Consider the following 23,876-nt stretch of genomic DNA (forward strand, 5'->3'; position numbering starts at 1 on the left):
CAGTTTGTTCTAGCTTCTCGTGGTTGAAGCGCTCGATTCACCACATCGGTACATTGCTTGGTGTCACTCATCATGATATTGTTGGAATTTTGCTCATAAAGTGACATAACACCATATTCACTCTGACAAAACAAATGAAAGTCATTGGCTATGTGCTCACTTGGGCCTTTGTTCCTGGTGAGATTAAAAGATTATTTTGGAACTGTATCAGTACTTGTTACATCTTGACAGACAAGTTTCATTGAAGTTTGAAACAGAATATCATTAACCCAAATGGGTGCATCCACAGAAAACACCTAATAAAGTACCGGTACATAAAAATATCAATGTAATTTTTCTACTGACATGGAACTAAAAACTTCATTCAATGAGCTGTATTAATTGTAGGAAAACATTCTGGGCATTAGTATATTTGATATATGTTAGCACCTATGTTATGAATGATCAATATCATATTTCTTTAAAGAAGCAAAACCAAAAAAATTGTTAAGATAACAAATCATATTTATTGATTTTATGACATTTCATTGGTTCAGTAACCAAAGGTGTTTGCAAGAACATTCAAAAACAGAAACAGATGCTTCAATGCCATTTTCTAAATAAACAAATCGGTCAAATCTCAAAAGAATTTCAAGGGAGAAGAATATCTAAAGTCAATTATGTTTGTGCAGTAAACCACAAAAGTCATTCAGATTTGTATAGTCAGCGTCAGTGTACACCACATAAACATAGTCTCACTGCTGTGGTATTAATACCTTTAGACTTGATTAATGTCGTAATAAAACAACCTACAGAATCACACTGATGTGGCATTATTCATTCAGAATCATCACTTTCTGAGGTGAACTTGCTAGCTGTTCTGGGGAGGATTATTCATCACCCTGAGAGTCCTTTGTATGACTTGTCTGATCTGGTGTCATTGTGAAATCCAGGTGCCTGAAACAATTTATAACATCTTTAAAATCTTGTTATTAAAGATATAAGAAACACACATATATTGACACAGGGTAAAAAGTTGGTTTCTCAATGAGTAAGGTAATGACAGTTTATCAAGCAACTGTTAACCAAACCATGTTAACCAATGTAAAAAAGCCATAGCAAACAGTAAATTTTACAGAAAATACAAAATTGTAATTGATCTTCTGAAAACAATTCCTGTAGTGCCATAAGGCAGGCTCACCTGAATTTTTCTCAAATGTTTGCATTACGTCAAAACATAAGGAAGGGTAAACAAGGCAATGCAAATTGCATAAAATAGGTTCTTATACATAAAAACAGAACTACCGTATTTGATGTAATAAGCGCCTCGCTCTAATAAGCGCCCACGGGAATATTTGCTAATATATTGGCTAGTTAACAATCCCAATTAGCACCCTTTCCAATTGATCAATGTATACAAGACTTATTTATTTGCATATAATACACATTCGTGTGTGATATGCACCCTTAATTATGGGGAATTTCATTTTGGAAAAATATATTTGTCGTACATTAACATTTCAGGCTGCCAGCATAAAGCACGAAATTTTGAGAGCGCCCTGGGCGCTTATTCTGTTGAATACGGTATTCATAATTATCAAAACTTTCAATCACACAAGTCATGTAAGTGATCTCAAAATATTATATAATGAGTGTGCAAGTTAGTATAGTTCCACACAGCTTTTAGCAATATTCCAGCAATATATCTGCGGGGACACCAGAAATGGGCTTTTCACACAGTACCCATGTGGGGAACAGAACCCAGTGCTCCGGAGAACGCATTACCCACTAGGCTACCAAATACAAATATCATCTCAAATACAAAAGTAAGTAACATTAGGATTTCATACAACAGATATTTTCACCAAATATCAAGTCACTATACAACTGATTGAATTACTGATTAGAGAAGCAAGTACATATAAATGTAGCAGCTGAATCAGGCTTAATTTGAATCGTTCCTTGCTTCAGTTGCAATGGGAGCCACATTGAAAATAATTATCTCACTTATTATTGATAATAATTATCTACCATTAATTGGTAGGCCAAAATAGACACTGATACAAAAAATCAACTGAAAAGAACCACCTGAACAATCGACTATGCTTTTTATTTCGAAAATAAATCTTTATTTCTGTATAAATTACCACCAAAGACAATAAATAGCTGTAAAAAAAGCTGTATCCGTCCATGATTAGTCATGAGTAAAATCATTATCATATTTTTATCATTTATCCTATCTTTAATTAAGATTAACAATAACGGGAAAAACTGCCAAATATATTGGTCAAGTGTAATCATAATTTAAGTAGTTCTATTTGGTTTTGGAACTTTTCAAGGGTCATTGTAAATATATGTGTATTCCTATTTGAATACTCGTTTGATTGTTATAAAGTTACACAGTATTGCATCTATCGTCTGTTTCTAAATACAGTGGAACCCATCTTTGACTTGTGTGTCATAATTGAATCATACCCCAATTGAATCATACCCCAAGTGCATTGTTATGCATCTGCACAGAGTGGTCAAAGTCCTTGTCACACACATAGTTTGCTACAAGGCAGAATCCAATAAGTACAGTTGAGACATCAGGTTGTAACCAGACAAACTGTCTGATAATCTCAAGTATGGTCTTGGTAGGATCAATGGATGTAGCTAATCCTAAATAAACATTAAACAAATGACATAATCTCTTCTACAGAACACTTGATCAAAGCCTGCCCCACCTTTGATGTTTATCATCTTGTTACGCTCACAACAGCTCATTAGCAAGATGAACTCAATGTCAACTCATGGTGGATTAGGGATTAACAGGACAATTAGTGTCAGGTGGGTGTTATCACTTGCAATTATCTGTTAATTACTTAATTGAGTAGTGACGGCTTAGTTAGTTTCCAACCACACTGACAAGTCAGTTTACAGTTTACTAGTAACATGTTTCTGTGGACCAAGGAAATGTATGTTGCCAGATACTTAAAAAGTTCTACTCATAAGTAATAAAATAATGACAGTTTTGATATGCAATTCTCCCTACAAAGACATTTAACATTTGATATACATAAACTGTCTGTTGAAACTATGATGATGCTAATATACAAGTCGCACAAAACAACTAATTCATATACTGGTACCTAGCCAAACATACATAATTTTTATACGCGTATGCACATGCTTGTACATATATACCTCTACTGGCACATCACACATACAAACAATCATTAGATGGATGTAATCGTTCAAAAATATTTTACATACACAAACAAGTGAACAGATTCTGTAATAGCATGGTTAATATTGGGAGATGTTTAAGCATTTCCATTTTCACAGAATCGAAGGCATATCCTTTCAGGACTCAGATCAGCTTGTAGTGATTTAAATTCACATAAAAATGATTCATGTGAAATGACCTATCCCGCATGTGTGGCACCTGTTATAAAAATACCATTCATTACTTATTTGTGTGTCCAAATTATGCTATTATTAGAAATAATAGGTATTATTAATTTATACAGCATGGATATAAGAAAGCTTTATATGGAATTGTTGAAAATTATGTACAGGAAAACATTGAAATAAATCAATCAATACGTGCATTTATCTCAGAATCTGGTAGATTTAATCAATATGGACTTCTCCTTCATTATCTTATTATAACCAGATGATTACATTATTGCTCAACTGATAGTTTGCAATAGTATAGAATTAGTATTTTATTAATAATTATTTTGTATTTGAGCATCATTTAGATAAGCCAATGAAAAAAATATATGTTTAAAACACATGTAGTGGAACATATTGCAATAGTTAAGACCCGAAAAGAAGTTATGTGTAGGATCCTCAAAATGGTATCCACAAGAGCAGGTTGTAGAATCATGTTGGTGTTTGTTGTTTAACTCTGCACTCAGCCATATTCCAGCTAAATGACGGCGGTCTGTAAATAATCAAGTCTGGACCAGACTATCCAGTGATTGACATCATGAGCATCCATCCACACAACTGGGATACAATTACATGGATTAACCAAGTCAGTGAGCCTGATCAGCCGATCCATTAAGTTATCTCTTACAACCAGCATAGGTTGATCATGTTGATGGGGACTAACTTCAACCTGGAATCCCCATGTGAGTATGTATGCGGCTGTTAGCTTTGTTTGATGTTTAACACCACACTCAGCAATATCGCAGCTATGTGGCAGGAATCAAACCTGCATGGGTCTTCAGCACGAAGAGTGAACGCTTCAACCACTAGGCTACCCCACCACCCAAAATTCCCCCATGATAAAGTTAACTTCTGATGAAGGTGTCATCATGGTTATTTTTCTGCTAGTTCAAGTGAAAATGTTCATACCCTTAAAATGTCTTATCTTCCACTTCACGATGATCTCTGATGCAAAACTTCCCTGTCATTAAAGCTGTTCTTGATTCTTCACATCTGGAAAAATATGTTGAGGCTATTAATCATCTCACAGAGTAAAGGGAGTATATGAAATAAGACAGTGAGTCACATTAGCATACAAATTATCCAGTTAAAGTAAACATATTTCTTCATTATATACATAAGCAAATACTAACATATGATAGACAGGCTACTTGTTATATAAAAATATAATTATATCCTGATACAATTACTTACATGTTGGCTATAAAAGTTAATGTGTCACATGTGACAGGCTTACATGTGGTAAATTACTTTAATACGTGATCATTGTAATATTCACATATTCCTTACCTTAATGTGTCACTTCAGCTGCCAGCATTACCTCAGCTGCAATCTGAATATTTGTCCAATTTTGACGAAATGACCGATCGTGTTCAGTGAATAAGCTGGGCCTCGTCTCTAATATAACTTGGCGCAAGTTGACGACGCGCATAGAGAGCTTATGTCGTGTTAAACTGGTTCCCGGCTCCCTATGCGCGTCGTCAACTTGCGCCAAACAATATTGTGATATTAGAGACGGGGGCCCAGCTTTGTGTTAACCCGGAACAAGCCAATTTACCCATATTCCCCTGCGGTCCAGGGCGCCATTTTAGAACATGGATGTAAACAAACCTCGTGTATCGATATACACTGTGATGCTTGATAACGATAAGCTTACCTCGTGTATCGATACATTGTTCTCATTCACCTCCACCACGGAAATGCCGGCCGAAGTTCCTCTGAGCCATCCACAACGCGGAAGTCAACAGTATTTGGAAAGGCGATTGGCAGCAAATGCGGATGCCAGGTACGCAGCAGGGCTTCGTGACCTTATGATTTCTGTGCAGAGATCTTATGGAACGGATTGATTTAGATATTTTCCTGCTCTACATACTTTACCGTAAACGCCAAGGGTCCTTTTTTTAGTATTATGGTCAACTGTTTGTTATGACGACAAGGATTTGCATAAGGGGCGTAATGGATTTGTGGTCAAAACAAGATGATCCAAATTAGATCCGCTTTTTATAGATAATGAAGAAATGTACAAAGATCTAGGAACGATTATTAACTCTAAACTTTTGTGGGATGCTAATACAGACTATAATTTACAATAATGGCCACCAAAGACTTTTTTTACGCTTAACATGTTTTTATAATTACACTGTCATGTCCTTGTTTTGTATAAGTTTCATAACTAAATAATTCAATATTTCATGGAATGAGACTGACCTTGGCGAGGATCTTTTTTGCAACAAGTGATTCCCTATGTAAAGTGTATGTTGAATGGCCCTGGCTTTGTTGTCAAATAATTGTTTGACAGTTGTTAAATATGGGATTATGTTTTATCTCTGAATGTTAGGGATGAAATATTTTAATAAGGACAGTTCTAAGTTGGAAACTCAACTGGGGCCTTTTCAATTGAATTCAATGTACAGCATGTACAGTTTGGATATTTCTGTAATGTGAATGCTACTTAATTTTTGCAGAATGTCTGGATGAATGAATGAGTCAGTCATCTGCACAGCATCAATGGAAAAAGGGAAGCAATGAGGAACAAGAGAAGAGTAGGAGTGAGTGGTACATATTTGAAATTATTCTGTTTGGTTCATCATGTTCATGTAGCTATTCTGCAAATATTTCTTCAGTTTGCTTGTTCTTTATCACCTGTTGGTATGGATAGCCTAATTATCAAAGGCACCTCAACTTACTGTGCATAGTTGCATCTCTTGGGCTTGACAGAAACCGATGGTCGTGGGTTTGAATCGAGGATAACATCATACACTTGCTTGTGGGTTTCATCAAAGTGGTAAACATGTAAGACCTGCATCACTTAGGGCTTTCTTCCCATTTCACTCATTTAACACCACATCCAACAATAGTTCAGCTAAATGACAAGGATTATAAATAATCAAATCTCAAATCTCAACTAGGCAAACCAGTGATTAATGTTATGAGCTCGATCCAGACGCACCGATGATGACTGTTATGGACAACATCCCACGTTATTGGGTACGATTACGAGCGATCAATGAGCCCACTTGCTACCTCATCTATTACTTTGGCTTGTATGGCAAGCATTTTTAAGAGATGTCAGTTAATGATTGTTTCAACTCATCAGCATGGAACAATATACATCTCAAATGTTTGGTATATAACAAAACTCAAAGATGATAAATTAAGTGAATTTGCTGCCTTTTATCTGTAAGTACATGTTGCAACAATTCTTTTCTATTGCTACAATCTTTATACATAATTTTGCAGAAACTGAAGTCCAGCTTGAGATACCCGGATGACTGGTTGACAGTCTGGAAGGACCCTTCCAGATATCAGAAGTGATAGGCAGACAGTGATGAGGAGAATCCTGTTATTTCAATGGGGGCCTACCAAGAAGTTATATCCCAACTGACACTGGGACACACTCACAAAGGCTGGTCTGGCTAATGTGAGCTGACCAACCAATGCCAAGTCGGAGTGGGACCCTTCAAGGACGTTGAAGAAAATATTGTCTTTGGCCATGTGGTAATCACTTGAAAGGAATGATGTTTGCGACTACTTGTCTATAAATGTGGACCCAAACACCAAATAGAATGTTCACAATTCTACTAACACAATGCAACAGGGATAGAGCCGATCTGGCCTCCCCTCATCCTGGTTCCTGTTTTTCCATGGCAATATAGAAGGAAAAGGATATTTGAGGGCAAGTAACTCTGAACTGGTGAGCATGGTCTGCTTATGCTTTCAAGCTGTTATCCCACTCTGTTATGAGTATTGAAGAATAGGAGGAAATTGCATACTGCATCAGGAACCATCATGTGAACAATGTTCAGTGTGTGATATAGGCATATAAATAAAATAAACTGATAATTTGTTTGTTGTTTATGTTTCTTTAGCCAGGTGTGTAAATGGGGATTTTCCAATATTTTGCCTCAGTTTGATAGCCACAGTTATCGGATGAAACCATGCATTGCTTGGACATCTTTGGAATAACACATTGATCTGCTATGTCAAAGGTCAATGTCATAGCCAGACAAAAAAATTGTTAATGGCCAAACTCTTCCTTAGGGCAGGGATAGAAGTTGGCAACAGGTCATACACTTACTTTTTATCCCCCCCCCCCCCCCCCCCCCCGGCATATAGTACGGGGTGATATAGCGATCAGCCAGTCTGTCTGTCCGTCCGTCCATCCGTAATCATTTCCTTTTCCGGGGCAGGATTCCCAAACCATTCAGTGTATTTGATCGAAACTTGGCAAATCTATCAGGCACATACTGAAGTGGTGCCTTTTGATATTTTGGGATTTTTCTAATTTTAATTTTTTAAAATATTTATGGAATGACGTTGGACATAGACTCAATTGGGGATGGGGTTCGTTTCCGGGGCAGAATTCAAAAACCATTCAGCGTATTTGATCGAAACTTGGCAAAGCTATCAGGCACATACTGAAGTGTTGCCTTTTGATATTTTGGGATTTTTCTAATTTTTATTTTTTAAAATTTTTATGGAATGAAGTTGGACATAGACTCAATTGGGGATGAGGTTCGTTTCTGGGGCAGAATTCGAAAACCATTCAATGTATTTGATCGAATCTTGGCATTCATATGGATGCGACCATGGTGGATCTTTTGTGGGTAAACAATGTATGCTTCTTAAAGAACTTTAAACTGTTGACTCATTACATACAGAATTGCACATTTACTAGTGGTTACTTTACAGACAGCTGCCGGGGGGTTATGTCATCTTTCTGATGACTCTTGTTTTCTAATGTGCCTTTTCCTGCAGAAGTCTAAATAACTCTTATACATATAGTTGTATATCATTGTCATATGTTTGTCAATGTTATACTGAATGATGCAATTTACAATTGTTTTTGAAATAGTCGCAACTGATATTGAAGGTCAAATTAGCTTTCAATGTCTTTCAGTAAAAATGTTCACAGTAACTGAGGAACAGCTCTCTGTAGTGTGATGAAATCTGGTACATGTCACCCTCAGAGTGAGGCATATTGTGTTTCAAACTTAAATGAAGCTGGTATGCTCGTAACAAGTACTTGTACCTTTACAAATAATCATATTATCATCTCACTAGGACCAAAGGCCCAAGTGAGCACACAGTCGATGAGTTTATACTTTCACTCAGAACAATCTGGAAGTCTGAACATGAAATTTAAGGATATCATCATACATTTATTAGAACTGATGTTTGTTCATTAAACAGCTTAACATCTAAAAAGATTGAAAAAATTGTCTTCTCCAAAAGTACATGCCCATAGATCTCAACTTTAAGGGGATATTTACAACTAAAATGACACAGAATGTTACTACAGCTATCTGATATGCCCAGGCTAACATCATTTACCAGGATTAAGACATCTCGAAAAATTGCATCCGGATATCTGCCGGATACCTGCCGGATTCCTTCAGCAATGTTCAATTTTCATGGTTAGTTTCCAACATATATTTAGGTGTTTCACACTTAATTGAACAAAATGCACCCCCAAATTGTGACATGTTTTTGGAAACTCAGAATGAGGTATCCGGTGCCGGATCCTTGGACACCCAGATTGAGGTATCCGGTGAGGTATCCGGTGCCGGATACCCGGATTCCAGGTGGCATACTTTCAGGTGAGGTGTCCATGCCGGATACCACGGATCTGGTATCCGGCCTGGTATCTGCCACCGGATACCCGGACGCGTTTTGGGTAAGTGTCCGGAGGTATCCGGCAGGTATCCGGATACCGGAAACTGCATTTTTTTTGCTGTGTTGGTTTTGTGCATTGTTATGTTGATAGACGTGACATGTTGATGTGTTGTTGTCAAAGTAAGAAATATTGACGCAACTTCAGTTTTTTTTAAATTCGGCATATTACAAAACCATAGTTGTAAAGCCTTATTAATTAACGTTTTAAAAATGTGATCTGGCTGTTGTGTGACATGATAGGTCTGACTCTGGAATGCAAGTAACCAAACAAATACCCAGATATTTACGTTATTATCCGAAAAAAATGTATATTTTTGTCGCTAATTAATGTTACTGTTCCATTAACCGGCAATGTTGTTGTGTTGCCGTTCATCCGTAAAGTTATACTCCAAATTACAATTTGACAACAAATTCATCGAATCTGTCACGTGTACACATGACCATGTGCTTTGCTATTTATAGCGCAACCGTAAATAAGCTTCGCGCACTGTGATTGATGCAGACGCCAAACACGATCGATTCGATGTTTTATGATAAAACTACAGAAGATTTATTGACTTATATCTAGATATGGAGCCATTTGTGGTATCCAGAATTGGTCATTCAAGTTGATACGAAGTTTGACGGTCAATGGTGATCTAGTTCCCGTATGGTTTTCAAAAAACCTCTCCCGACACTCGGTTGTGTTTACATTGTCAGTCATTGTTCGAAACTGAAACACCGCCACCTTGCGGGCTATTTATAGTCAGGGTGGGGCTTTAAGCAGCTTTTTGTAATTACATTACTGGATACCTCCGGGTACCCATTCCTTGTGTCTTACCGTATTTGGAAGAGTTCTGGAAACACGTTAAATATATTCTGTGGTGAGATGAGGAATTCTCTACTTCCAAGAAATGGCTGTGTACACGTGCAATCAATAATGTGTTTCAGTGGGAGAAAGACCCGTTAAGATCCGGGGTAGAATAGGTCTTCAGGAACCCATGCTGGCCGTAAAAGATGACTATGCTTGTCGTAGGAGGCGACTAACGAAGAAGGTTCCAAAAGGGCTGTTGGTAAAGACACCAAACGTTTTGAGATGCGGGAATGTCACTCTAGGCTACCAATCAGAGCAGACACCAGCGACATCCTTCTGAGGTCAAGGCCAACAGATACCGTTAAATGCGTGGTCAGCGTACAGTTAACTTCATGTGAGTGAGTGAGTTGGATTTTACGTCGCTTTTAGCAATATTCCAACAACATCACGGCGGGGGCCTCTGAAATGGGCTTCACACATTGTACAGGTTGGGAATCGAACCCGGACCTTCAGCGTGACGAGCGAACGCTTTAACCACAAGACTATCCCACCGCCCCTAACTTCATGAGGTGTCCGCAGTAATTACATTATACTTCACTCATATCTAAGGTCAGGCCATTTGTAATAAGGTAATAATTGATTATCTATTGTCAAATAACCCAGGAGCTATAGGATATTTAGTACTTGATCAATAAGATGAAAGTTATATATAGCGTTATTCAGAAATCCGTAATAAATTAATTCTGGCTTTTTGTGTCGAAATACGTTAGAACATAAGGACATTGATAGTCGAAAGTGAAAACAAAATCTCGCGGCAATCCTGTATTAATGATAAATTTTATATGAAACAGCTAAAGCCTTTGCTCATGAGGTCCAAATCTCATTTGACTACGAGAATATCCGTGCCATTGTATAGCATAAAAGACAACTGAAACAAATGGGTTCCCTTTCATTGTGATCGGCAGCTATGTCTATTCGTTGCTTTACGCTGCACTCAGCAATTTTCCAGCGAAATGACGGCGGTCGAGTCTCGACCAGACAATACAGTGATTGACATCATGAGCATCGATCCACGCAATTGGGATACGATCTTGTTTAACGCAATCGAACCACACGCATCCTGCGCTCAGGGCAGATAATTAGCGTGGGCCGATGCTCATGATGTGAAACGGGACTTGTAAAAAACTTATTTTCTGAAATTTGACAGCCACCGAGGGTGACTTTCCTCATCTGCTACACGAAGATTATTGACAAAAGAGATTAATATTCTCCCATTGACTTCTAAATACCCCTGGGATTTTATCGAAAATAAAATACATTGTTTGAACAAAAACTGCTTGAACAAAAGTTCAAGAGACTGTTGAATTTTCTTTGGTCTGCCACAAAAGCATTGTTGCAAGATATTTGAAATACATATACGTTTTCAATTTTAAAGCTGTGGCTGAAACAATATACAGTCCCTTTACAAAATCCCAAACTCCCTTCCCGGCTGGTCGGTCCCAAAATAGCGCAATATAACTATCGTTCCACTTCAGATCACACTAAGATGAATGTGTCGTGCTAGTTGCAATCGGTAGCTTATATGTATTGTTTACTTTCTCTTTCTGAGAACAGGTGGTTCACGTAGGTGTTCTGGGAAACGCAGAGTGACATTAGTACACCCAACGCGACAGCGGGACAGATCAGATTGCTGTGTCAGGGTTACCACGGGTAAGATGGGTTTACAATGTCTCGTAAAACTTTATCAGATATGCATGTCCTTGTTTCGCAGGTTTTATACGTATACATGACTGAATATCATGTCGAACTTTAACAGGGAAGTCTCTCGCCGATACCACAGCCAGCTGCACTCGGCGACTGTAATATTTTCTTCCCGGTGTTTATACAGCAAGTAGTCAGGACTAAAAAGTGAGGTCGCTATATCCGTCAGTTCGTTATAAGCGTGTTCGTTATAACCGTAGATGACTGTATTTTCGCCCGGGTGTTTCTTCCGATGGAAAGCGCTTGGAGAACACCCAGTGTTTGTTTAGACTGTACAGTCATTGTCGTCATTTGCGTGAGCGATGATCAAAGTCCGTTTGTAACGTACAAAGATATACACCGACATGAATTGTTGATCAGTAGCATGCAGTCAAAGTTTGTTTGTTTGTTTGTTTGTTTGTTGTTTAACGTCGCACTCAGCAATATTCCAGCTATATGACGGCGGTCTGTAAATAATCGAGTCTGGACCAGACAATCCAGTGATTGACACATGCAGTCAAGGGACGTGACGTTAAATCGTTAATGTATATAAGGCATGTGTAGTTTTTGCTCTATAGGCTCGTAAAAGAAAAAAGACACCATCAGGTAAAATGATAGACGTTCATATTAGAGCTATATGGCTGAAATGATGCCGATGCAACGTTAAATTTTAACTCACTCACTCATATTACCGACAAATTAAATATGATTGTTTTGATCTGATTGTAAATAGACCCGGAAATGTGAAAATCATTTCGCTCAGCACACTGTTAATCGTTCAGTGCCGAGCTACATTAATATGATCGTTGTGATCTGATTGTGTATACTGTCTGAAATGTGAATAACATAATATTCAATATTGTTTACGTAAGTTTATTAATACATTCCGAGGCGAGATCAAACATGATCTTAAATAGTCTCGAAACGTGCGTGTCGTGTAATGCATATAGTTGACCTCATTCTACCACTTGATATTTCCTAGGTTATATCGACCTTTCAGTCACTACGCCCTACTGTGTTTGTCAGCGCTATGGTTATCTGTGCGTCTCTGTATAGCTGCGGGACAATGCCTGTTCACCAGGAAGTATTTCAGAGCAACTCTGTTTAAAGTCGAGTTCAATATTGTCTATTGATCCTTCGCTATGAGTGTGAGTGAGTGAGTTTGGTGTAACGCCGCTTTGAACAGTATTCCAGTTATATCACGGCGTGTCAGCTTAATGTGGGAGGAAAGCCCGAAGTGATGCAGGTCCCAGAGGTTTACCACTTCAGTGAAACCTACGAGCACGGGTATGGTGCTGACAAACCTAGAAACATAATCGGGGCGAACCGGGATTCGAACCCACAATCATAGGTTTCTGGCGTGCCCAAGGGACGCAACTCTGCACAGCGAATCGCGGCGCCTTAGACGACTGGGCCACCCGTGCCCCCCCCTTCGCTATGAACTTTTAAGGGGGAATGAATGTGCGTCATCACATGGGATAATGAATGCACTTCTACACGACTGAGAGATCGTCAAACGTTTTGTTTATGCAGTTCGTTTTACAAACGAGGACGACCACATGTGCCCTCGCGAGCCTTAAATTTGATTGTTTAACGCCGTACTCAGCAATATTCCGGCCTCTGTGGTCTAGTTGTAGAGCGTCCGCCCGGAGAGCGGAAGGTCCGGGCTTCGATCGCCGGCCGCGTCATACCAAAAGACGTTAAAAGATGGTACTTGTTGTTACCCTGTCTTGCGCTCGTCATTAAGAGAACTGTCAGCTCGGTGTCAGTATACTGTGTCTGAGTGGGGTATACATGTTAATCTGCGGCATGGTATCTCAGTCGGCTAGCACTATAAATCGGCACCAGTCCGAACTAGTACAAGCAGCCACACACACACGTACATGCACGTCGCTATGTAAGTGCAGTAATCTTGGAGGCGACGTCAAATCCCATTTCACCTCACCTCACCTCAGCAACATTTCAGCTATATGACGGCGAACAGTATAAATCGAGTCTGGACCAGATAATCCAGAGACTGACATCATGAGCATCGATCCACGCAATGGGGATACGATGACATACAACAACTAAGTCGGCGAGCCAGTCCACCTGATCCCTTTAGTGACCTCTTACGACTAGCATTGGTTGCTGAAGACCTATTCTACCCCGTAGGGTCCTCCTGGTGCCCCCTCCGGAGTGTTTCAGAGTGTGTTCGCATCCAATAATCTCCCTGATTATGATCACCGTCATAAAACATGCATACTGTTTATTGAGACGTTAACACAACTCACTCATTCACATCACGGCGACTAACGGGATCGGGTGGTCAGGCTCGCTGACTTGGTTGAAGCATGTCATCGATCCCAATTGCTTTGATCGATGTCCATGATATCAATCACTGGATTGACTGGTCCAGACTCATTTATTGACATACCGCTGTCATATAGCTGGAACATTGCTGAGTGCGGCGGAAAACAACAAACCAACCCACCAACCTTCACATCATATCAGGCCCGTGAAGATCCGGGAGAAAATAGGTCTTCAGCATCCCATGCTTACCGTAAAAGGTGACTATGCTTGTCGTAAGCGGCGACTAACGGGATCGGGTGGTCAGGCTCGCTGACTTGGCTGATGCATGTCATCGATCCCAAATGAGTGGATCGATGCTCATGATATCAATCACTGGATTGTCTGGTCCAGACTCGATTATTTACAGACCCCCTTCATATAGCTGGAATATTGCCGAGTGCGGCGTTAAACAACAAGCCAACCAGATCACATCATCTCACTAATTGCAGATATCGGAATCCACCACCATGTCAGGTTCGATAACAAGGGCGACAACTGCATCCCGGGACTGGCAAACAGGAAAGAACAGCACAGAGTGCAACAGATACATGCTTGAGCATCAGCTGGATTGTGACGTCACTTTTGAAGTTGGAGAATCACAAGAGATAATTCGTGCTCATAGTTATATATTGAAAAGTAGAAGTCAGGGCTTGTACGATTGTCTGTCCAGTTCTGCTGATGGAAATCCGAGAACACTTCCATTACCTGAGACCACAGCCCCTGCTCTGCAATGTGTATTAAGGTAGACGTTTGCATATGGATAATGACATCTGGTTTTTTTTTAATTTGAACATAAGCGGCCATGTTTCCAGCTCAAATGCGTTGTGCTTTAGATTAACTTACGGCATCCACCCGTGATGATCCCGGGTAGAATAGGTCTTCAGCAACCCATGCTTGCCGTAAAAGGCGACTATGCTTGTCGTAGGAGTTGACTGACGGGATCGGGTGGTCAGGAACGCTGACTTGGTTGATGCATGGCATTGATCCAAATTGCGTGGATCGATGCTCATGATATTAATCACTGGATTGTCTGGTCCAGACTCGATTATTTACAGCCCGCCGTCATACAGCTGGAATATTGCTGAGTGCGGCGTAAAACAACAAACCAACCAACTTCAGGAAAGGTAACATCCCCATTGTCATGTAGAATATTATCTTCCTTTCAGATATTGCTACACTGACGCCACCGGTCTCACCATTGAGACGGTGATTGGGGTGCTGCACTTGTCTAAGTTATTCAACATTGGAAGGTTGAGGGACTCATGCACCGCCTTCATCAGGTCTCACCTGTCTGACAACAATGTCTGTTACTTCCTGGAACAGGCTCACCACTACCAGGAGGTGGAACTCCGCAGGAGCTGTCTCGAGTTTGCCCTGAGTCATGGAGAGACTGTTATCAAGTCCGACGGTTTCCTAGGCTTGTGCTATGAATGTGTTGAACTTATCATTTCTGCGGACAGTCTCCATGCTAAGGAAGTTACTGTGTACAAAAGAGTTATTGATTGGGGGAAAAAACAACTGCGGCAGCACAACACTAGCACCTCTGAACTGAATCTCCGTGATGGGTTAGGACCATTACTTTTTCGCATCCGTTTTCCGCTACTAGGAATGAATTATTTTGCTTCCATGATTTCCCACCTCGATCTCTTGACAGACGCAGAGAAAGTTAGTATCTTCAGATATCTATCCGGAGCTGACAGATTAGCGGGTCAGTTTCAGATAGCCCAAAGAGTGGGTAGTCCCATCACCTTGAGCCCTGAAACAAAGATGTGTGTTCGGTTCTCGGAGACTGCGGGTCCTCTGGGAGACGAGATGCTCACAACAACTGATGCCAATCGCAGACTTGGACTTGCCTTTTCCTGCAACAGAATGGTGGCTCTTCGGGGTGTTCTTTTGTATAGAGGACGGACGGCTGAGTATGATGTGAAAGTCAAACTTTTCTCCCACTTAGGGGATCCCCTGCATGAAGAGTCAATACAAGTGACAACCTCAGAAGAGCATCAGCAACAGACGTCTCTTGAATTAAGTAGACTGGTGTTACTGGAGGCTGATGTGCAGTATACACTTAGTGTCCAGACATCCTCCTATAGTTGGTATTATGGTGCCAGAGGCAGCATTCAGATTAGGAACGGGAATGAAACATTTACTTTCTACGAATGCCCACTTCCTAGCCACTCTTCCTCCTTGTCCCAGGGAGATTTGCCTGGACTCTTGTACACAGTTGACGTTGTTTAATTGTGATTATCTTTGGAGACCCACCACGAGGAGGTCCGGAGATATTATTTGTTGTACTAGTGAGTTATGTACAACCTGAACAGAGATTGACAAACTGAAATAATATTACAGTAGAACACGGATGTAACGAACACGGATAGTGCGGACAAATGGATACAACGAACTGTTACAAAATCATCGATTTATCTCCTCTATATTATCATATAAAATGTGCGTATATAACGAACAATGTACATAACAAACTGATTTCTCCGGTCCCTTGTAGTTCGTTATATCCATGTTCTGCTGTATCTATCATTGTCTTCCATATTGTTATCCTGACAACATGGTCCTTGTACCACATCAATACAAGCAGTACCATCAAGACGAAATCAGATTTTCCGAACTTTCGGGGTTTTAAAGATAACGAAACCATGCACTTTATATGAATACACAATGTCAGGGGGTTACTCAAAGTACGTGGTCTAGACTACCAGTTGTCGGACTTCCATTTTTGTGGAAGCCTCGGTGGCTGAGTGGGTTAGATCGCTGACTTTGTGTGCTGGCGATTAGGTGCCTCACCCTGGCAGGTGTGGGTTCGAATCCCGGACGGGATTCAACCCAAAAAAGTACTAGAATCTGTACTTAACTAAGAAAGTGTTATCCCAAATATTCCATTAGATACATGTACTTTATAATTTGTGTATTTCTTTTCTCTTTGAGAGTTGCATGTTGTAATATGCTCTAGCAGGAAAACTTTTTTATTGTCTTATTGGCCCTGTGACTTTCTTTGCCTGAAAATCCACATCCTACAACTATGTTATTTTCTCCATCCATTTCAACCATCCCAAAGTGTCTATTTGGATAGACGGTGTGCGCGGAAGCTTCGGAAATGTTCCTTTGGCATCGTATTGATAATGCAAGGATAGAATTGACAATATAAAAATGTGTCGATTTTTACGTCTGCGACCTTTCAGCAACATTGGGTTTTCTATAAAAGAGATGTATGTTCTGTGCTAATAAATGGAGAAATATAGAATATCCCCTGAGTGTCGTTTGATGTCAAATATATCAATGAGTGTTGATGTATTTGATATCAATAGACACGATGGTGATATTTTATTTATCATCCAACATCAGTCTTCTGATAACAGAGGAATTTCATTGGTTTAAGCGTAAAAGGGTGAGGTCATATAAACCCCACCCACGTGGGCCTTTTGAAAACATCGACGCAAGTTTTAATGGGAATAAATATCCATCAAACGATTCCAAAACTTTTCAACAAACGTGTAGGTCTTGGGTTTCATAACCTTCCTGCCATGTCGTCTTCACATCTTCAGAAAATGATACTGTGGAATGTCCGCGATTCATCCAACACTGTCCAACACACAAATTATGGTTCTTCCCTATTCTCTGGACGAGAACGAAATACTGTGGTGTATGGTATATATATGCAGTTTATGAACAGCATTTCTTACAAACACTTGGTACTAGAATCTAGTTTATGAATTCATTTATGATGTAGATAGAGTCGCTTTGCTTCGGAAACGGTTTTTTAATAAACAACTGAAGAAAGATAAAGTTGACCTGGTTCTTTTATGACGGTGCAATGGTATATCTAGTTGGTTTTCTTTTATTAGATCAGTGCGCAATTTTCCACAGGGGCAGGAAAAATTGTGACACAAAATTAAATTTTATATTATTTCACGTCGGAATGGCAATAAATTACGGACAGCTTCTAACACATTCTAAACGAGTTTTAAATAAATATGTGTTCACATTAATTCTTTCATGTGCGTGAACATTTTCAACATTTTTTTAATCAAGCTTATTCAGGTCGCTGGCTACACAGATCATCCCTGTGAACTATACTTCGACATGAACACATGTTTGGTCTCGAAGCTCAAAGCAACAATGTTTCTCACGGATGCATTTTTTCTCCATCCATGACGAGCATCTGTCATCATGTCAATGCCTCGACAATCTTCCTGGTCAGTTGATGTAATACACACAGCCTCATTCACGCCATCACAAGATTCCTTCCAAATACCCACCACGTGATCAGGGGTACGGCCTTGGGATGAATTAATAAATTAACTTGCAGTTTTAGAAAAGAATGTTTGCCTTAATTTTATTTTTAAAAAACATCGATTGCACTGCGAATTTCTTTTAAGAACTTTGCAAGTTCGCTTGTCTTCAATATGAGCAACAAAACATTTTCATGTGGTGCATTATTTGACGGAGAATTGTTCAAGATGATCAGGGTGCTTTTAATCATTTCGATTATGACATTGGTGACTTTTTCGTGGCGAAAGTTCCAATTCAAGATGACATAATTCCGATCGTCAGCTCGAATGCACAAGATGGCGCTTCTCTTCCCGCCCTTGCAAGTGCAACAGAAACTTTTACAAATTCTGTGCCGATTCTTGGGATTAGTGAATCAGTGTCAGCGATATTTCATTGTGGAACCAGATGAAGCCGAATATGTATGTTGCACAGGCAATCCCAGTGAGGGAATGGTGCAGCCACCATGTTGCACAAATTCGTCTATTCGAAAACAGTGTGGCCCAAACTTCTCCACTGAGCTAAATTAACGAAGCGGTAGGAGAGATCGTGGATACTCGGGCTTGAAGAAATGGATGTTAAAGGTTGCAGCAAATGAAGGATTGGTGTGGAAAAAAAGGGGAAAGGGATCCCAGATGGTATTTTAAAACGTGTACGCGATGTGTATTCAAATTCCCTGAACTAAAAATATTAAGTGTGGATCTAATGATCAGTTTCGTGTGTGAAAATTATGTGAAAGGAAAGGAAATCAATAATTAAAGTTGTCTTGGAATATGTATATTAGAGTTATCTTTGATGACGTATTGATAAGTTACTTATGTGCATTGTTATGTTGATACACGTGACATAATCATATATTGTAATCAAGCTGAGAAATATTGTCGCAACTTCTGGTGCTTCAAATTAGGTCCTTCCTAAACACTAAATCTGTGTGATAATTTAAGTTTTTCAAATATAATCTGATTAGTGTGTGGTATAGATCTACCTGTAATCCAAATGACCAAAACTAAACAAATATGTGTAATTTTCGGATTGAAATGAAAGAGTCGTGTCGTCAGTTTCGTATTTATGTATCGTTAGTGTTACATTAACCGAAACTGTCCATTCCAAGGTTAAAGTCGATTATCCAGCCACCTCTCGACTCCCTTCCTTGAACCACACCAAAGGGGGAAAAAATGGATAAAAGGAGATTTTCCCCGCCATGATGATTATTCGGAACTGTGTTTTCTCAATGATGAAATACTTGAAACACAGTTCCGAACTGGGTTAATGACCATTAGTGAATACATTGTAAGGTGATGCGTGGAGTTTCTGTTGATCTTTGATCTTAGTAGGACCTGTTCATCTCTATTTACGCGGAAACGCATATCCAAGGATGGCGGACAAACATCATCACATTTTTTATGCTGGCAATACTATTTGCCCTTTGCCAAAGCAAAGAGATCAGCGGTCATTGTATTCATAGTCGATTAATCATCACCTGTCCCCCATTAGAGGAAGGATGGGAACACACTCTAGACAGAATATACATACACGTGGTGAAAATCAAGATCGAAGGACCATCAACCAAACTGATACTATCCACGAAACTCTTTCCGGACCTGAGTGAGTGAATGAGTATGGATTTACGCCGCTTTTAGCAGTATTCCACCGGGTTCACACATTGTACCCATGTGGGGAATCGAACCCGGGTCTTCGGCGTGACGAGCCAACACTTCAACCACCAGGCTACCCCACCCTCCTTTCCGGACCTGAGGGTTGTTGACGGAGTTGCTGTGTCTTGCGCTTCACTTCTAGGCAATAAACGAGGAATTCTAGTTAACAACGAAACATGTGGTATGTCGTTTGAAATATATTTAAAAAGGCTTCTAAATATCGTTCATAATAATAATGATAATAATCATCATTCCAAAGTGTAGACAAAGTTACAGATGATAAACCAAGGATATAAATTATCTTGAATATATTTCAACTACAATTATATGCAACCACTTTACAATTAATTATGGTTCACATTTGTATTCTTTCTAGAACTACTGTTTCAATGTCCCTTGTTAGGAAACCATACCAACAGCAGGACTACCACCCGGAAGTGGACCACCCCGTCTACCGGAGGACAACTGTCAGGACCACCAGGATCGGAACTTCATCTCCCACTATGGGTAGGAGGGTATCAGTCTTGTTATATCCTTCTTTTCAACTTTTCTTGTATGTAATATACTAATTTACTGTATTTGTTTTCATATATATATATATATATATATATCTGAAACATGCATTAGGGAGACCGTATGTAAAAACCAGCTTTAGGGAGACCAGGTGTATATTTTGTTGCACATATACTTTTATTAAGTTTAATGATGTATTTTAACTCTAAATCATCCTGGCAATCGATAGCTAAAAGATGAAAAAAATATATTAAAAAATACAAAATATACATGTTTTTGGGTCTCCTTAATTTTCATGCATACAGATTCAGCCTGAGGGAGACCAGCTAATATATATATATATATATATATATATATATATCTGAAACAAGCATTAGGGAGACCGTATGTAAAAACCAGCATTAAGGAGACCAGATGGTATATACATTTAAAAAACAGCATGAAAGGGTCCAGATGGTATATATATTTAAAAAACAGCATTAAAGGGACCAGATGGTATATATATTTAAAAAAACAGCATAAAAGGGACTAGGTGGTATATATATTTAAAAAACAGCATTAAAGGGACCAGATGGTATATATATTTAAAAAACAGCATTAAAGGGACCAGATGGTATATATATTTAAAAAACAGCATTAAAGGGACCAGGTGGTATATATATTTAGAAACCAGCATTAAAGGGACCAGATGGTATATATATTTAAAAACCAGCATTAAAGGGACCAGATGGTATATATATATTTAAAAACCAGCATTAAGGAGACCAGATGGTATATATATTTACAACCAGCATTAAAGGGACCAGATGGTATATATATTTAAAAAACAGCATTAAAGGGACCGGGTGGTATATATATTTAAAAACCAGCATTAAAGGGACCAGATGATATATATATTTAAAAACCAGCATTAAAGGGACCAGATGGTATATATATTTAAAAACCAGCATTAAAGGGACCAGGTGGTATATATATTTAAAAATCAGCATTAAAGGGACCAGATGGTATATATATTTAAAAACCAGTATTAAGGAGACCAGATGGTATATATATTTACAACCAGTATTAAAGGGACAAGATGGTATATATATTTAAAAACCAGCATTAAAGGGACCTGGAGGTATATATATTTAAAAAACAGCATTAAAGGGACCAGGTGGTATATATATTTAAAAACCAGCATTAAAGGGACCAGGTGGTGAGTGAGTGAGTGAGTATGGTTTTACGCCGCTTTTAGCGACATTCCAGCAATATCACGGCAGGGGAAACCAGAAATGGGATTCACACATTGTACCCATGTCGGGAATCGAACCCGGGTCTTTGGCGTGGCGAGCGAACACTTTAACCACTAAGCTACCCGCCCGCCCCGGGACTAGATGGTATATATATTTACAACCAGCATTAAAGGGACAAGATGGTATATATAATTAAAAACCAGCATTAAAGGAACCAGATGGTATACATATTTACAACCAGCATTAAAGGGACCAGGTGGTATATATATTTAAAAAACAGCATTAAAGGGACCAGGTGGTATATATATATATAAACATCAGCATTCAAGGGATCAGGTGGTATATATATTTAAAAACCAGCTTAAGGGAGACCAGATGGTATATATATTTAAATACCAGCCTAAGGGAGACCAGATGGCATATATATTTAAATACCAGACTTAATGAGCCCAGATGGCATATACAGTTGTATGTTTAAAAAGCAGTCTCAGGGAGGCCAGGTCATATACAAATATTTAAATACAAGTCTAAGGGAGACCAGAAGGATTATATATTTAAATACGAGACTTAAGGAGGCCAGATGATATATATATATAAACACCAGCCTGAGGGAGACCAGATGGCATATATAAATATATATTAAATACCAGCCTTAAGGAGACCAGGTGAAACATATATTTAAATACCAACTTAGCGCCAAGATGATCGTAACTCCCATACTTTAACATAGGTTTAAAATGGACCAGATGGTATACATACTTAAATACCAGCCTAAAGGAGACCAGATGGTATACATACTTAAATACCAGCCTAAGGGAGACCAAGTGGTATATATATTTAAATAACAGCCTATGGGAGACCAGAAGGTTTATATATTTAAATACCAGACTTAAGAAGACCAGATTGTGTATATATATATATATAAATACCAGCCTGAGGGAGACCAGATGGCACATATAAATATATTTAAATATCGGCCTTGAGGAGACCAGGTGATATACATACCAAAATACCAACTTAGCGCCAAGATGATCATAACTCCCATACTTTCACATAGGCTTACGATAGTCTTATCGCTAAGATTGCTTTGTGCAAAAGTGGGCCCAGATGGTACATAAATTTAAAATACTAACCTAAAGGAGACCAGATGGTATACATACGAGGGGTGTTCATTAAAGATTTCCCCTGACCCACTTCCGATGGACCTAGTGGAATGAAACTTGGCATAGGTACTAGTCTTTCTCCACATAGGAACCACCAAGAGTTACACACTTCTTGACTATGAAGACCTTGCGTGTAAAAGCCCTCATTTTGCGTCTCAAACTAGGACTTGACTTCAGAAATCAGTGTTTCATCATCTGTGAAACGTTTCCCTTCAAAAATGACTTCATGGTTGGAAAGAGGTGGAAGTCAGATGGTGAAAGGTCAGGAGAGTAAGGAGTGAGTGAGTGAGTGAGTTGGGTTTAACGCCGCTTTTAACAGTATTCCAGTTATATCGCGGCATGTCAGCTTAATGTGGGAGGAAAGCCCAAAGTGATGCAGGTCTCAGACGTTTACCACTTCGGTGAAACCCACGAGCACGGGTATGGTGCTGACAAAGCTAGAAACATAAGCAGGGCGAACCGGGATTCGAATCCACAATCATAGGTTTCTGGCGTGTCCAAGGGACGCAACTCTGCACAGCGAATCATGGTGCCTTAGACGACTGGGCCATCTGTGCCCCCCAGGAGAGTAAGGAGGATGTGGAAGGATTTCATAGCCACAGGACCGCGCTTCTGTCTGGGCAACATTGAGAGTTGTGTACTGGAGCATTGTCTTGCAGGAGACGGACACCCTTGGTCAGCATGCCACGCCTCTTAAGCTTGATAGCGGCCCGCAATTGCTGCAGCAGTGAAGCATAATAAGCTCCTGTAATTGTGGTACCCTTTGCCAAGAAATCCATCATCACTACTCCGTGCTGGTCCCAAAACACTGTGAGCATGACCTTGCCTGCAGTGGGTTGGACACGTGCCTTCTTTGGGGGTGGCAACTCCACATGCTTCCATTGCATCGACTGAACTTTAGTCTCAGGATCATAGTGATGGGCCTATTTGATGGATCAAAAAAGTTTGCCTGGTTTATTTGGCACATGCCCAAAAGATCCTTTGAGCAATTGACTCGTTCCTGCTTTTGCAAAAGTGTGAGCAACCCGGGAATCCATCGTGCAGACACCTTATGCATGTTCAAATTGTCATGGAT

At 39.4% G+C, this 23,876-nt stretch overlaps 1 protein-coding gene and 2 long non-coding RNA genes across 3 annotated transcripts; 2 read left to right on the plus strand and 1 right to left on the minus strand.

Annotated features, from left to right (window-relative positions):
• Positions 1-593: 593 nt before the first annotated feature.
• Positions 594-4,794, minus strand: LOC139472893 (uncharacterized). The gene is made up of 3 exons (XR_011653911.1): positions 4,708-4,794; positions 4,327-4,410; positions 594-936 (listed from the first exon to the last, which is right to left on the minus strand). It is a non-coding gene; the product is annotated as an uncharacterized lncRNA (long non-coding RNA).
• Positions 4,795-5,001: 207 nt separating this feature from the next.
• Positions 5,002-6,765, plus strand: LOC139472711 (uncharacterized). The gene is made up of 3 exons (XR_011653894.1): positions 5,002-5,203; positions 5,883-5,966; positions 6,658-6,765. It is a non-coding gene; the product is annotated as an uncharacterized lncRNA (long non-coding RNA).
• A 4,724-nt stretch (positions 6,766-11,489) lies between these two features.
• On the plus strand, positions 11,490-17,369 carry LOC139472777 (BTB/POZ domain-containing protein 6-like). Its single transcript, XM_071255246.1, has 3 exons — positions 11,490-11,596; positions 14,407-14,699; positions 15,124-17,369. The coding sequence occupies exons 2-3, from the start codon at positions 14,425-14,427 to the stop codon at positions 16,190-16,192; spliced, it is 1,344 nt and encodes a 447-aa protein (XP_071111347.1). The 5' UTR covers positions 11,490-11,596; positions 14,407-14,424; the 3' UTR covers positions 16,193-17,369.
• The last annotated feature ends 6,507 nt before the right edge of the window (positions 17,370-23,876 follow it).

The sequence above is a fragment of the Haliotis cracherodii genome, unplaced genomic scaffold (genome assembly GCF_022045235.1).
Source record: "Haliotis cracherodii isolate W230 unplaced genomic scaffold, xgHalCrac1.p SCAF_25, whole genome shotgun sequence".
Taxonomy (NCBI): Eukaryota; Metazoa; Mollusca; class Gastropoda; order Lepetellida; family Haliotidae; genus Haliotis; species Haliotis cracherodii.

Bases quoted from the DNA above. Each gene is read 5' to 3' on its own strand.
- LOC139472777 (XM_071255246.1), top strand. From the start codon at position 14,425: ATGTCAGGTTCGATAACAAGGGCGACAACTGCATCCCGGGACTGGCAA. The intron at 14,700-15,123 runs GTAGACGTTTGC...TCTTCCTTTCAG, and splicing joins GCTCTGCAATGTGTATTAAG to ATATTGCTACACTGACGCCA.